Source organism: Herpailurus yagouaroundi, unplaced genomic scaffold (assembly GCF_014898765.1).
Source record: "Herpailurus yagouaroundi ecotype Mexico unplaced genomic scaffold, PumYag 29, whole genome shotgun sequence".
NCBI classification, from domain to species: Eukaryota; Metazoa; Chordata; class Mammalia; order Carnivora; family Felidae; genus Herpailurus; species Herpailurus yagouaroundi.
In genome coordinates this window covers 83,361,006-83,376,341 of record NW_024412377.1, presented here as the reverse complement: position 1 = coordinate 83,376,341, position 15,336 = coordinate 83,361,006, and the positions used below count along the sequence as shown (strand labels likewise).

The 15,336-nt window shown below is 36.8% G+C and overlaps 1 protein-coding gene across 3 annotated transcripts in view; it reads right to left on the bottom strand.

The window, feature by feature from the left end:
- The window catches only part of KIAA0825 (KIAA0825 ortholog), a 391,857-nt gene that overhangs the window by 196,321 nt on the left and 180,200 nt on the right, over window positions 1-15,336 (bottom strand). For all 3 annotated transcript variants that reach the window (XM_040448484.1, XM_040448497.1, XM_040448491.1), the window contains 4 exons: window positions 14,425-14,833; window positions 9,986-10,145; window positions 5,746-5,904; window positions 3,867-3,961 (listed from right to left, as the gene is read on the bottom strand). In XM_040448484.1, the coding sequence (XP_040304418.1) occupies window positions 3,867-3,961; window positions 5,746-5,904; window positions 9,986-10,145; window positions 14,425-14,833 (823 nt within the window). The remainder of the gene's footprint in view (window positions 1-3,866; window positions 3,962-5,745; window positions 5,905-9,985; window positions 10,146-14,424; window positions 14,834-15,336) is intronic.

Here is a 15,336-nt window from a genome sequence, read left to right as displayed (position 1 = left end):
AAAGTGAGTGAGAAAGAAAGCGAGGAACTAATAGTAAGAAACGGATTCAAAAGATCAATGTACAATCACTGTACTTACTCTTACATAGCATTAGAGGTAAAGGCGTAGAACTGATATATATGTTGATTTTCTGAACCTCGGAGGAGCCTTTTTTCCCCCGCAATGGCAAATTTTTTAAATTGAAAAACATCTATCATTAATATATATTCAGGATCTCTCTCTGAGGTCTCAGCGACTACATTTTTTTTTTCAAATGCCTTGAACATCGCAAATTTACAAAGGCTTGGTTAGATACTTCTGTCAGCTAACACTACCTTAAATTTTTCAACTTGTGTTTTTAGTATCATTTAATGAATACAAACCCTATCATCCAAATGTCACAAGGTTTCTGAATCGCGGAATAAAGAACGGACCTTGTTGCTGAACAGGTTATGACTTGAACTGGATTAATTAAAAATAAAGATCAGTGTTCCATGCTTTTAATCTGAGCCAAATGTCGCATAATAATAAAAACAGGCATTTTAAACACACAGAGTTTAACCAGATTTTCAGTTGAATTTGGAAAATGAAGAGAATGATCATGCAGCTCGATAATTTTTTTACTTGAGATTTTCCAGAATATACTTCTCATATCTACATGACTATTGATCCAAACTCACATTTAGAGAATGCCAACTCTGTGCTCATCTGTCAGGAGCCGACTTTTCCCCTGTATTCTTATTCCTCATTTGTCTGTTAACTAATTCAACAAATATTACTCAAAATCTATTGTGCGTCTAATCCGATAGCCGTTCTAGGTACTGTAGACACAGTGTGAGTAAAACAGGTAAGGTGCTATTCTCATGGAGTTTATATTCTACCCGGGGCGGGGGGGGGGGGAGCCGGGAAGGGAGGGGGCAGGATTAGGAGACAACCAACAGAAAGTAAGAGTTCAGATACTGGTAACTCAAGAAAGCACAGTAGAATACAATGCTAGGGTGACCTGGAGGGTACCTTTCGGTGGGAGAAAAGGAAAGGCTTTTCTGAGGAGGTAACATGTACCTCAGATGGACAACCTGGCAGCTACCATGTGAAGAGCTGAGGGAACTGCGAGTACAGAGACCCTGAAACAATACAGAGCTTGGAGAATCCCAACAATAGGAAGAAGACAATGAACTCAGAACATCATGAATTGGGAGAAGTGCTTTGAGATGAGGCCTGACAGTGAACAGAGGGCACATCCCTACCAAGTTCTCAGGTAGTCACTTTAAGATTGGTTCTGCCTTTGGAATCATCGCAGAGCCAGCCTGTGGAACAAATAACCAGTATTGTCTCAGATCCAGATACAGCTGGCGCCACGCATCTCCTTTCTTCCTATGTCTGAACTGTCCTTCACACGGTCATCACTTGAGTATCTCCTAAGTGACTCATGTGGCTTTTAGACACCCTGCTTCTTGCCCATTTTGTCACTGTTTGTCTTCCAAAGCCATGATGGAGGTCTGGTTCACTCCAGGCTTGGGGTCTTTAGAGAGTAAGTCCATGGATGGTCTGCTTATGATATTAAATTTGAAGACCAGGCACAAAAGAATTTAGAAGGTGAATATAAAGGATTCCCTGCTCCTCAACTTTTTCAAATTTTTGCATTTGTGTTCACTCTTCTTTGTACCATTATGTCCTCAGATAATAATTGCCGTCCCATATATACACTTGACCAAAGTACATAGATTAGTATAAACCTACTACCAATTAAAGACAGAAAAAGAAAACAAGTTTAATTGCTGAGTTTGAAAAAAAAGAATTCAGCATATTCAGCCGAACTACTATAGGTAGTTCACAATAGTATGTAAAAGTATCACTTTATGGATGTAGGATAAAATTCATAACTCTCATTCTAAAGCTCAGTGTTCTGTGGTCTCACTTTCAAATGCATATTTTCAAATAGCTGTGTTGTCAAAACTTCAAGGTACCATTTTAAAAATAAATTAATAATAATAATAAAAATAAAAATAATAAATAGTAATAATAAATAATAAATAATAATAAATAAAAAATAAAAATTCCCTCTAAGGTAGATCAATTATACTCGTAGCTTGCACTATGTAGTAGTTTGGAGTAGAATGCCTTTCACAGCATTCTTTAAGTTCCAAGGTTCTTTAATAAAGTGATAGTCTAGCTGTTTCTATTAAAGATTCATGACCCTTTTCCAATAAAACTGTTTTGACCTGTTACTTCTGGCTAAATTTGTGGGAGTTCTATTTTCTCACTCTTGCACATGCTATCTCAGGGAAATAGACTTTAATAGCTATTGTCCTAATTGAAGTGTATCTAAAGTTGTTAAACAAAAATAACAACATGCAATTTTGTTAAAAACACAAATTCACTTCAAAGTGAACATTATACATAGCAAATGCAGAAAGGTTTGAAGGGTGTGTTGCCCCCAGAGCACCATTTAGTGGACTGGAAGCACCAATTCACAGCTGAAAACACTCATTAAGATAGAATACAGTTAGTCAGCAAAGGCTCAAAACTTTACAGACAGAAGGGAAAAACTGAGTTATCTTTCCTAGTTTGTTCCCAGACAGACATTTAACATTATGTAAACATCACACAACCATAGATTCAACAAAGACCTGGTGTCTCCTCTACCACCCCACCTCCCATCTCCCAAGCAACTTTGGGAGATGATAGGAGCCACTCCAGGGGACTTGTGCATGAACAGAGTGCATTTTCAACTACTGCCTGCCAGGTGGTAAGCTTGCTGGGAGAAGGCTGTCCTTGATGGGAAAGCTAGATGGTTCAGCTTTGTACATGATGGGCAGGAGAGCTTCCTTCAGGGGTGAAATATTAGAAATACCATCGCGACCACACATTTAAGCTCCAGCTTTCACTGGCAATAAAGCTGCCCTTTTTAAACCTCCACCTAAGAAATTATGGGAAATAATGGTTATCTCTCCCTCCTGATATTTTCATATATATACCCAGATTTGTCAAGGATGATTTGACTATTCTGTCATTGCTATCAGGAAAAAATATATATTTAATATTTGTATCAAAAAGATATGAACATTCTACATCACAAAGATTCTATACAAAATAATTCTCATACTGAACTACAAGCAAACAAATGATGCTTGAATTTAAAAAGTTGCACACATATGTAGCTTATGTGAAAATGTCATACTTGATAGAGAAATCCAATTTTTAAAGATAACACCTTACAGTTTTCACCAAAGACTTTAAAGTATTTTAAAATCTATGTTAATTGATCCAAAATAAAAGGAAATGTTTATACTTTTCTGCAAAATAAATTACATGTGTAGGTTCCCAGGCTGAAATCACATTATCATTTTATTGGATTGTCCTGGGGTGTGCGTGTGTGTGTGTTTATGTGTGTGTAAAATAATATGCAACTGAAGCTTTAGCAAGAAAGTGCCAAAATAACTGGCTTCAAAGCAAAAAATTCAATCATGACAGTTTTACTTACATGTTTCCCCTGATGAGACTGGTTGATTTGGCTTGGCATTTTGTACGCATTCATTAAATTATTGTAAACAAATATATAGTATTCTAATGACATTCAAATTGGTAACTTTTGGTGTGTACAATGTTGTGCTATTGTATTTACAAATTCAAAAATATTGGAAATTCAGACTAAAACCAACTAATTTCATCTCAGAAAAAATTTTGTACTGCCTTTTGTAAATGCTTACTATGGAAAAACAGCATTTAGAAAGTATACTTGATCTACTTCCATCTCTCTCTCTCTCTCTCTCTATATATATATACACACATATATACACACACACATATATATATGCATGTAATATATAAAGTATATATGTATATATATCCCCCAACCAGATCTCCCAAACCACAAATCTCATTACCTGTTTTTGAGCAGTACACTGAAGGTCATCTTATCCAGTCCCAGATAATTTGGCAGCAAGTTTGACCAATTCCAGCTCCATTTTGTGATGGCTGACTGTTGATAAATGGGAAGACGCTATTGTTAGTTATTAATCAGAGTTAATATGATCAGTAAATTAAAGCTCCAGCTGTGATAGACTAACTAAGAAGGAGGGGGGTCCAGAACAAGGACTTAGACAGATAGCATCAATCATGTCCACAGAAGAAGGTTTTTATTCCAATAAGACAGCAATTAATTTATAAATCCATTTGGGGATGTAGTCATTATTTATAAAAATATAAATCAATTTCTTGAGTCGTTATTCTTCCAAGTGCTAATGGCATTTGCCCAACAAGTTTCTCTGAGAGGGTGACTCTTTGAAAAGTGAAATAATTGGCAACTTTTTCATATATCCATTCATGGCTTTTCTTTCTTTAGCATCCAGAGCTCTGATGTAAAAAACAAACTTAGAAGTGCTAGGACTCAAATTACAAGACACAGCTTCATTAGAGTATGATATCAACGTTATTTTGGTTAAGAAAATGCTTTAAAGTGGAAATGAGAACGAGCTGTGAATGTAAAAAGCATTCTTTTTTCTCATTTAATAGGTAATTTCACAACAAAGTAAAGAGAAAAATTACTGTGAAAGATAATCTCATAATTCAGAGCAGAATAAAACATGCCATTTATTTAAATGAAGTGAGGATAATTCAACAGCTACAATGATTATTTATGGTTTGGAGCCGTCTAATGTACAACATAGAGAAGCAGCCAATAAACTCAAACTTATACAATATATTTGGTTTTCAAGTATTACAGATGCTTGCATTCCTTAAAATGAAATAGTTGTGCTAATAAGAGTCCAGGCCGATGTTTAAAATCCTACAAGAACTATGCCCTGTCACTTGCTGATTAATGGAGCACCACAATCCTGTCATAGAGCAGGAGAATTCTGCCCCGGGTTGTCAGCATTTGAAGGTCTTATTCTACTACAGTATTGATGAATGTAGACTAGGGTCGTAACAGGCATGGCAAAAATATTATCTGCATCCCGAATTAGGCCATTGTTTTAATTCTTATTTTCATCAGAGCTCTAGGTCAAGCAATCCTTCTCTTCTGCCCTGTTAGTTCAAATAGTCTGTCAAAAAGCTTTCTCCTTTTTTATTCAGCAAAAGAACAAACAAAGCAAAAGCAACTTTAGACTTCAAATAGTTTGGCATAAATTTGATCTATTTCACATAATGACTGAAGCAGGTAGCTTCAACAGTGGCATAATCTGATGTTAAAAACGTGTGGTATTTATCACATTGACTTTATTCCAAGTATCCTGACTTAAAGATCAGGAATATGTTTAGGGTTATAAGAAGGGAAACGTATCTCATTCCACTTAAAACAGGAGCTCAAGGCTTTATTTATAATTAATTATAAACTGTTATTATTTTCCTGATAAATTAGATAAATTCATAACAATTGCTAAGTGTTCTTTGAGTGTGTGGATCAGGGATGGGGGTGGGCACAAGAGAGGGAGAAGACTGTTACAAAATGCCTGGTTTTTCAGGCCTTCTGTAGACACAGCCTAACAGATGTTCCCACTGCCCATGGCGAGCTGACCCGGTCAAAAGTTAAATTATACAGACCAAACATATGAATCAGTTTGACAAATAGAAAGAAGGTAAAATAACTATTTCAAAGTCAATTCATGTAGACTACATAGGTAAGAACAAGGCCTTTTGCTTCCTAGCCAAAAAAAAAAAAAAAAGAAAAAAGCTTATAAGTATTCAGACACAAAGCACCTTTTTTATTTATGTAAAAAAAAAAAAAATCACATGTTTAAGGTAAACTTACTATTTTCCACATACCTGATCTAGCATGTTTTCACTAAATGCCTTGTACACATGGAAAGGGTTAAAGGCAGAAGGCTGATCTTCCACACTCCTCAAGGTCATCTTTAAAGGTCTGATGGGTAATGGCTTTTCCTCTGAACCATTCATAGAAAACAGCTGTTCTTTTAAATATTCCTTCAAGGGGGAAAAAAAATTACAAGTCGTGATGGTGGGAAGCATATATTCTCTTTAAAAATACACTGATCAATATCCAAATCTACCCTTTCAGCACATTTGCTAGATTACAGTGTATTACTTGCCTCAGGACAGAATACATTTTCGGAAGAAACATAGCAGAATACCAATCAGCGTTGCAATAAACCCATCAAAAACAGGTTCACCTAATATATAGGATAGATTAGAAAACCATTTTACCAATTCTCACATAATGAATGTATGCTTGATATATCAGGATGTTTTTAATAGGCATTGTCTTGTCATTGGTTCATGTGTTAACATGTCTGGTTACCAAAACTTAACTCAGATGCATGATTACTCACAGGACAAGATTGCTCATTCATTCATTAAGTGAAGTTGTTATCTACTTCATGCTCAGCAGAGTGCTAAGTACTCTGATATTTCACTGCAAGCAATCTTACTCTATGTAGAATTAATTATAATTCAAACTCCTAAATTCTATTTCCATGCTCTTAACTGGAAAATATCAAGGTTCAAAAGAAGCTCAACATACGTAATTCTAACACCCCAACTGCCAGTGGCAGCCTGGGCAAAAAAGTCAATCTACTGCATTATATTTCATTCTCCATCCATAAATAAATAAGGTGAATGATCCTAATCTATTTTATTAGACTTCTTCTAGAAGACAACAATTAAAATGACTTACAGTTTCCTATAAACTATCAAATAGTAATGACTTAATGTTAATAAGTCATTTAATACATAAGGAATATAAACATTTTTCTGATTTTCAGTTTTTCTTCAAGAGTAGGCCTAGGTTCACAACATTAGAGCTGAAAAGGATGTCAGAGGTCATCTGGAAAACCCTTGGTACCCACAGTCTAGGGCCTAGACCATTCAAGTCAGGCTTTCTTGGGAACTTAGAAAACCCGAATCTCAGACCCCACACCAAATAGAATCTGATCACTAACAGGGTTTCCCAGGAGATTGGTAGGCATATGAAAGTTTAAATAACTCTAGCCCACCCCACATTCAGTGGTTGATTCTGAAATGTCATGGGCTGAGCCTGAGGTTACACAGGGGTAGTGGTAGAGTGTGAGTGAGAATCCCCATATTTGGTTTCAGTTCACTGTGCTTTTTCCTGTGGCTCTGTAACTTCGGGAATAGAGAATGCCCACTGCACTCATCCTGGAAGGTAAATTTGAGTTCCTGAAACCGTAAAAATCACCACTTAACAATGATAATCATTTCTTAAACTTGCTCATTGTGGACCACATCTCCTTAGATTAATTCCATAACACACACACACACACACACACACACACACACTCCTACTAAGTATCATTAGATAATAATAAAGCCACCAAAAAAGAATTTTATGCCTAGATTTAGATTTTTACACAGAAATAAAATTTCTCTGCATTATGATTTCGTAATGTAAATTTTTAAAAGGAATAAAAGATTCTAACGAGAACAACTGCTTTGTTTTGGCTAATGGCAATCTGTCTCAACTGATTTCCCCTTACATTGCTGCATTTCGGCTTTTTTTGTTCCACAATTCAAAAAAGATAAAGTGCTGTGTTGCAAGTTGTCAACACAATGGTGTTTTCTCCCTTGTTAATTTCTCTGGCCTCTCTGCTATCTTGACCATGGTCGCTACCTACCCCTTCTAAAAAAAAATGATTTTCTGCAGTGTCGCTTTAACCGGATTCACTGCTAAATCTGATGTACTTCTTTGGAAAAAAAAATATATTCTTCTTTTAACATCCTTTTGAACACTCTACCGGTGCAGTTACATTAAAGCTTATTTCTCTACCCACTGTTTCTGCATTTTTCTCCACTGGAAGAGCTCCACCAGTCCCACGACCTCAACTACCAAACTCACTGAGGCCACCAAAAACTATAGTCACGGCCTTCCTCATCTTTGCTCATGGCCAGGTTCTTCAACTACCCACTGAACTTTTAACTAAGACATCTGACCTTTATCTCAAAGACAAACATTCTTAAACTCATTTCGTCTGACAACTTTGTTGTTACTCGATGGCACACTCATTCTTCCCCTTACCCATGCCTGTACCTGTCAATGCATCTGTATTTATGCTGCCATTTGGAAGCATATTAAACAGTACACCTGAAAATGCTAAAGACTCATAACGCTCAGCAAATGAACACATTTCACAGTGCAAATTTTACCTACAGCATAGCAATACCTCAGTATAAAAGCAGCTCGAAGTAGTAACACTAGGTGCCTAGTCAGCCTTGGGTTGTTATTGAATTTTTTGCCTGTTTTGTTTTAGTAGTTAAGACAAAGGGCTCACTACTTTTTCTGGCTCTAGCCTCACCTCACAGCAGGCCTCTTACCTTGCCGCGATATTTCGCATTCGGCACAGTAAATCAACAAGTACGTGGCTTGACATCCCATGTGATAAACACTGCCCTAACAGTAAGTTTCTTCAGTTGTAATGAAAGAAAAATCCTAAGTCTGAACTTAATTGATCAAAATGAAGCAGTGCCCCAGTGAGGAGCCTTATATACAACAGGTCTCCCAATAGACCTGGTCAGAGCCCCTGCCTCAAACATCCACAAGCTCTAGGAGGGAAAAACAGCCTTTTGATTGATTTCCTGAATATGACAGGTGGCTGACAGCCAGTAAATATCCAACTTAATTTCTCTTATTGGTGATTACTGATCTTTTTCATGCCAAAGGCTTTTAAAAAGTGGACTCGTCTATCTGTTTGGCAATCTATACCAGCCACGACTGTTCTCAGAACTCTTGCAACGCCACTTTCCTAAAAATCCCATGGTAATCCTACTTCAACAGCTGTTCCTCAGTAATCACCATGGTTACTTAAGCCAATCTGGGTGGCCACGTGGACATGCCAGTGAAGACCATGACTTCGCAGCGGCGGTCTTTCCATTAGCCAAGGCCAGGAGCACCTGAGTTCCCCACATAGAAACCCTTAACAAATTACGAGGGATCATTAGCAAATGTGAATAGGTAGTAGGTAGCTAACAATTATATACTGAGCTTAGGTGCCTCAGGGACTGGACCATTCCTCATAGCAACAAATCCTTCCCCTCCTTCTCAGGCGATCATTGAATGCACTATTATATCACCTGTTTATAGGTTGACTGGTTGATTAGCTCTAGGAAAGCCAGGAAACAAAATTTACTTGAAGTAACTTTCAGATAGATGGTAGCAGGAAGAACATTTATATAACTGGGTTGTAAAATGCTGTGGTAGAATTTAATTCACTCCTTGGAAATTTATGGTTTTTAAGGCCTACCTCATTGAGATAAAACACTATAGCTTCACATTATTCATATTATAGAATTTTTAGTATTTCCAAAAATACATGCATGCGTTTGCAAATATAAACATAATTCTAATGCACATTAGATGTCACATTCTAATTCACATACAAATGCTCAGATTAAAAACCTGATCAAGTTAGCAAACTTGTATTGTTTCAACGCAATAACTGAGATACCTGCTCTTTACATTTTTGTTCAAACAGCCACAAACATGCAAGGTCAGAGGCTTAACCCAGCAGAGACATAGACAAGCATGACATTGGCTCTAACCAGTGTCCATACGTTAATGCATTTTCTTGGGTTAATCTAGTTGCTCCCGAGTATGGCTCAATAGTCTTCTGAAATTTTCTCATTATGTGAGAAATCTCCAACTTCACCAAGTATGACGTCTATAGGAGAAGAAGTACATCTCTCTGAGGAAAATTCATCATTCGCCAACAGCAGATTTTAACATCAGCTTAACAGTCACAAACACACAATTCCCAAACTACACGTCTAGTCTATACAATTCAGAACTGCACTGAGTTTATGAGCCGTGTTATTGTTTAAACCATATAAATAAAACCTACATTGTTTCGGTGAAGCTTCTGCTGTACAAATGCAGAACAGCCGGGGCTGAATAGATTCTATTAATAATGCAATATTGAGTTTGGTATTGACTTTAAGAAGTATTATCACCTCCTTGACTAACCCTTAGCTGCCAGCAGACGCTGCCTCAGGCCAGTACACACCTAATTGCTCGGTAAAAAGGCCGTTTCCCTACCTCATTGAGCCGCATGATGTGATAAATTTGCCGCAGGTACTCGCTGCCACCTGGTTTGTGGCAGATATCCAGGACCATCATGTTTATTTTCTGCTCAGTCAGTTCAAGAGCACTATCTCCTTCTTCTAAGGCTGTGCTCTTCTCCATTGTCATAAATGCACTAAACACAAAGAAAGCATATAAGTATCAGTGGTGAAGAATTGTAAAGATGGAAAATAATCAAAGAGATTGAGTGTGGAGAGTCGATGTAAATCTCATATTCAAAGCACCATAAAGACTGCTCAAATAGGTAAGCCTTCCCAAACCGCCCCTGCTCATAGAAATGTGCCTCAGGACTGAGCACCTGAAAGCATTTTTAAAAATTGAATGGTTTCTTTTAAAACACTTCTTTATTGCATTTATACTCCTATCTATAAAACATTTTCCCATTACTGCAATTGCTGAAATTGCTATAATCATGGGATGAAAACAAAACATTTCTTTTTAAGAACATGTAAGAAATAATTTGTATTTTCTCTTTGAGGATAAAAAGTATCTTTGATGCCAGAAATAGCTTTGGTATTCTGTCTTTTGTAGATTCCACTTTACACCTGTCGTAGAACACATTAAAGACTAATTAAAGTGTCAAAAGGGGAGACTATTATGCTAAATATAGGCTGGGTGCTTCCTGGCAGTGTGCTTACCACTGGGTATTTTACATTAGCCTTTTGACACTTGTTGCCTTTTAAGAATATAAGGCCCCTCTCCTGTTTCTTCTTGGTAAGGACACCTAGCAAAAGTCACTGCCCTGATTATTCTTTCAGGAAAAGGGTCTAGTGTCACCACGCCAGGAATATGCAAGTTTTATTTGTGAAACATTTCTAAAAACACATACTCTTGTTATTGATTTTAAACATTATTTACATAGTAATGATGAATGACACAAGTAAAAAAAATTCTCAAACTATACCAGTGCAAAAGAACTCTATACAACATGCATCATATATATTCCATACTACTTTTCTTATTACACTTGATATTAGGTATGATCATGTTAGGCTTTGCGATGTAAGCATTCTTAAGAAAATGCATGGTTTTCCACTGTTTCTCAGACTAAATGAAATTTACTGTGGTGTAATCAACTATATACTGCAGTTCATTACTGAGATTTTGCCATGATTATAAAATTAGTTCTGCTAAGAGTCAGTGCCGCTGACCTGAAGACTGAACCAAATGATACCCAGCTGCTGGACATTAACTTTTATATTGCTTCCACATGTAGCTTCCAAACATCTTTCTTAGGAAAAAAAAAAGAACTTTACAATTGTTTAAGGCTTGCTAAAAGTAAAGCAAATTCTACTCTTAGAGATACTCATTAGCTGCAGTAAATTTTTAATAAACAGACAAAAAGACCTTGTTGCAGTAAAAGGAGTTTGTAAATATCTTTTTTGAAGCTGCACACAGGTTGCAAGCAAAATTTCGTGTCAGGTTTTGTTGAGGCTGACATTGAAAAAGTTGAGGCCCTCTGACAAAGGAGTGTCTCAGTGTCAGCCCCTGAATTGTATCCTTTCCTGTCCATCACTGTGCAGGTGAAGCAAATGATTGGATTCAGTCAATGCTATGATTAATGAGTTCCTCTCTGGATTTGGGACTGCCTATCAATCATGTCATTAGGGAGAATGTGCCCTGAAAGAGGCAGACCTTAGCCAAGGAATAACTGCATTAATCTTAATCTGTATATGCACCCAGCCAGCCAAGTCAGGGTCACCATGATGAAAAACAATAATCTTCAACTCGACAAATTACTTTGCAAAGACAGACATTTCTTTACTTTTTGGGCTGTGTGTTCTCCAGAATCTAAGTTGACTGTTTACAGCTTGAGTGTTACTACAAAGTGAAGGTTATTTTAATGAATAGTAATGCTTTCGGGCAGTGTGCAAGACAAGCAATGCTTCCAGCTGCCACCTTTCCACTGCAGATATTTTCACAATTTCCATAAAATCAAAATTAAGTCTGAATCCATGTGAAAGAGATCTAGCTAAGTGACGTTGTGTAGTTCCAAGATGATCTTCCTGGGGAATTAACATTTCATTTATTTTAACAGAAGAATTGTTTAAGTTTAAATGGTTACATTCTCAAACTTAAAACAGTTATGATAAAGCCAAGGAAACTCTCTATCTATATACAGACATCGTGGTTTAAAATACATTTTCCTAATGGTAGAGATCTATAAACAAAATGATCATCAATCATCAATTTGTGAGATGGGTAGACGGGGAAGTTTACTTGTATAATAGACAATCAACCTGAAATCAAAGTCAAGAAGTACCATCCTATAGTGCCCGAATCCTGTAGAGGTGACCTAAAGTGAATTAGTAGGTCAAATTTAACTTTTTCAAATAAATATAAGAACTAACTTTTAATCTGAATTCTTACATATTTGCATTTCAGAAATTGAGAAAGATGTAGCATTGTGCTTATTACATGCTTCCATAATGTACATTCAGGACCTTTTTAAAACATTTTTAAAAATCAGCAATTCTTCATTTCAGATGCATGTTCCAACAGAGAGCTAATCAGCCAAATATTAGCTGGACAACTCCCTATGTAGGAGGTATCAGATACAGTGGTGCTGTTTATAAAGACTTTAAACCAACTTTTAGTGAAAAAATATTATTTATGGATTCCTGTATGTGTCCTCAGGTATATTACCGAGACATTACTTTAAACTGACCTTATTGACAGAGGGACTCCTAAATCAAGAGTATCAGGAATTTAACTTTATAATCAGATCCACTATTATTCTTTTTTTCTCTCCTTTACAACCACTGCCATGGATAATGACATCTGGGCTTAATCTTTTAGTCATTGAATTAAAGCTTGTAAATTGGGATTGAATGCAAATGTAAAGATTAAGAAAGTTGCTTTCAGGAGCACCTGGGTGGCTCAGTGGGTTAAATGTCCGACTTTGGCTCAGGTCATGATCTCAGAGTTCGTGGGTTCCAGCCCCGCGTCGGGCTCTGGGCTGATGGCTCAGAGCCTGGAGCCTGCTTCGGATTCTGTGTCTCCCTCTCTCTGTCCCTCCCCAGCTCATGCTCTGTCTCTCGCTCTGTCTCCCGCTCTCTCTCAAAAATAAACATTAAAAAAAAAATTAAGAAAGTTGTTTTCAGAGATACTAAGCACTTGCCTGACTGCAACTGTTATTCCTACCCACAGGACATGCCAGAAGTACTTTTCTAGAAGTCACTACAAGACCAGGAAAATCACGATTACCTACATTTTTCCATTTGGATTAATACAGATCAACTGGATTAACACAGTTTTACAGACTAATACAAACCAGTAAAGAGTATTTGTTACCATAATACCAGTGAGTGCAATGTGTTTTAATAGGGTTTATAAATAAGAAATGCTTGCTAGCTCTAAGCTTGATGTTAAGAACTTTATCAATGTTATTTAAATTTTCTAAATCATGCCATCAGCTTGGTCTCACCGCTGAAAATGAGGCTTTGAGAGATTCCATAATTTGCCCAAGATGGCCCACTTACAAGGGATTTGTATTTGTCTGTCTGATTCCAAAGCCTGAGTTCTTTGTCACTACAAAGAACTATGTAGTAAGGAAAGTAAGAACTTTTAGTCGTTTCAGGCAGAAAGTCAAAATAGTATCTGCTAGAATCATGAATATATTTTAAAAGAATGGGGGACAGTGTGTGGAGTGGTATAAAAAAGGGCTGGCTTAGTGATCTGTAGACCATATGAACCATAATTTCTTTATCAATATCATGCAGTTCTATACTGAAGATGAATTTTAAGACAGGAGTACTCTATGTACATATTTAAATTCATCAGGGACCCTTAAAAATCTTAGCAATACCACAAATCACTTAGCTCTTGGTGACAAACCTATGAGAAGGCTGACATTTTCATACAGAAACAGCTGGGTGTGTTTATAGCTCGAGTGTGATATGCCCCAGCTGCCCTCTGGGATTCTTACATTACCAGATGAAAAATGTGTACCTTTTTGACAATCAGGTACACAGAAAGCAATAAAAAGCCTTTTATATCCATTAATTCCTTCTTAATTTAATCTCCATGCCCAATCCATTTACAAAACGCTCCAGGCTATCCACTAGATACCTGTTTGTGCACTGAAAAGAAATGAAGCCATATTCTCTTGGGTTTAACTCCCACCCTTTTTATCAGAAACCTTAAGATGGTGAGTAAACAAGTATAATGTTCCAGGGTATCAATGGGGTTCAAATTTTCATAAAACAAGGCACATCTAAATAATGCAGTTTTTGTTGGAATATTTACCTTTTTCTGTATTCATCAAAGTTCCCATTAAGTTAATAGAATAACCATTGTTGCCTATCTTAATGGTATTTTGTTGTTGTTTATTGGTAATTTTGTTATAGTGAACATATTTAATGAAATTCAGTGAAAGAAAAACATTGCTTTACCATTTGGTGCTCAGTTTCCTTGCCTTCACCAACTGGCTCTCAATCCAGTTGGGTTTCTGCTGCTCAATGATCTGTATGACCTTTTGAGTCATTTGATTAGGGTCACTTGTCTGCTTTCCCATGATACTTTCCAAACACAAGCAGATTAAACCAAGTTTCTCTTTACTCCATCTGTCAAGGGAGGCACCTGTTAAAAGTTCCACAGTGTTTCCATCCTCAAATATCTGACATATAATTACAATCAAGTTCCAGACAAGGAGGCTAGCTTTCTTCAATTCAACAAAGTTTTTTGACATTTTTCTCTCAGACAGAAAAAAGAAGTATTTAATTGGGGGAGGCAAACATGCAATCACCGTAGGTAACTCACTGATTACAATAGATACTGCCTGAGCAGCAAGCCTCGTGAAGCCTGGGGAAGAAAAGAAAGAAAAGGTATGATTAATACTAGCATTTGCATTCCATCTCTGTGTTGTTTTCAGTGTTGCGTAGGGATGTCTAATTTTTGTGGAGAAAATTGTTGAGAAGAGCAAGTGCTTGACATATTCCGACAGAACTCTACTGGGATCCCCTCCAGTGCTGCCTAACATTCCTCAAGTCTCAAACTCCTTTTTTGCTCTCTCAGAAATGAAGATTCGAAAATTTTAAATTATTAGCTATATTTTTGTCTATTAAGACTGCAGGGGTAAAGGGCTCCGATGTCCTCTTAAAAAATGCAAAAGCACTCCTGGTGGACCTCTTTGTGGCCTTTGATACTTTCTTAAACCTTTCTCCTCTTCCCTTGAAATCCATAGCAGAATTATACCAGGTCTTGTCAGGACTGGCTCCTCTTCTTCCACTTCTTTTTATTATTTATTTTTTTTAATGTTTGCTTATTTATTTTTGAGAGAGAGAGAGCGAGAGGGCAAAGGGCAG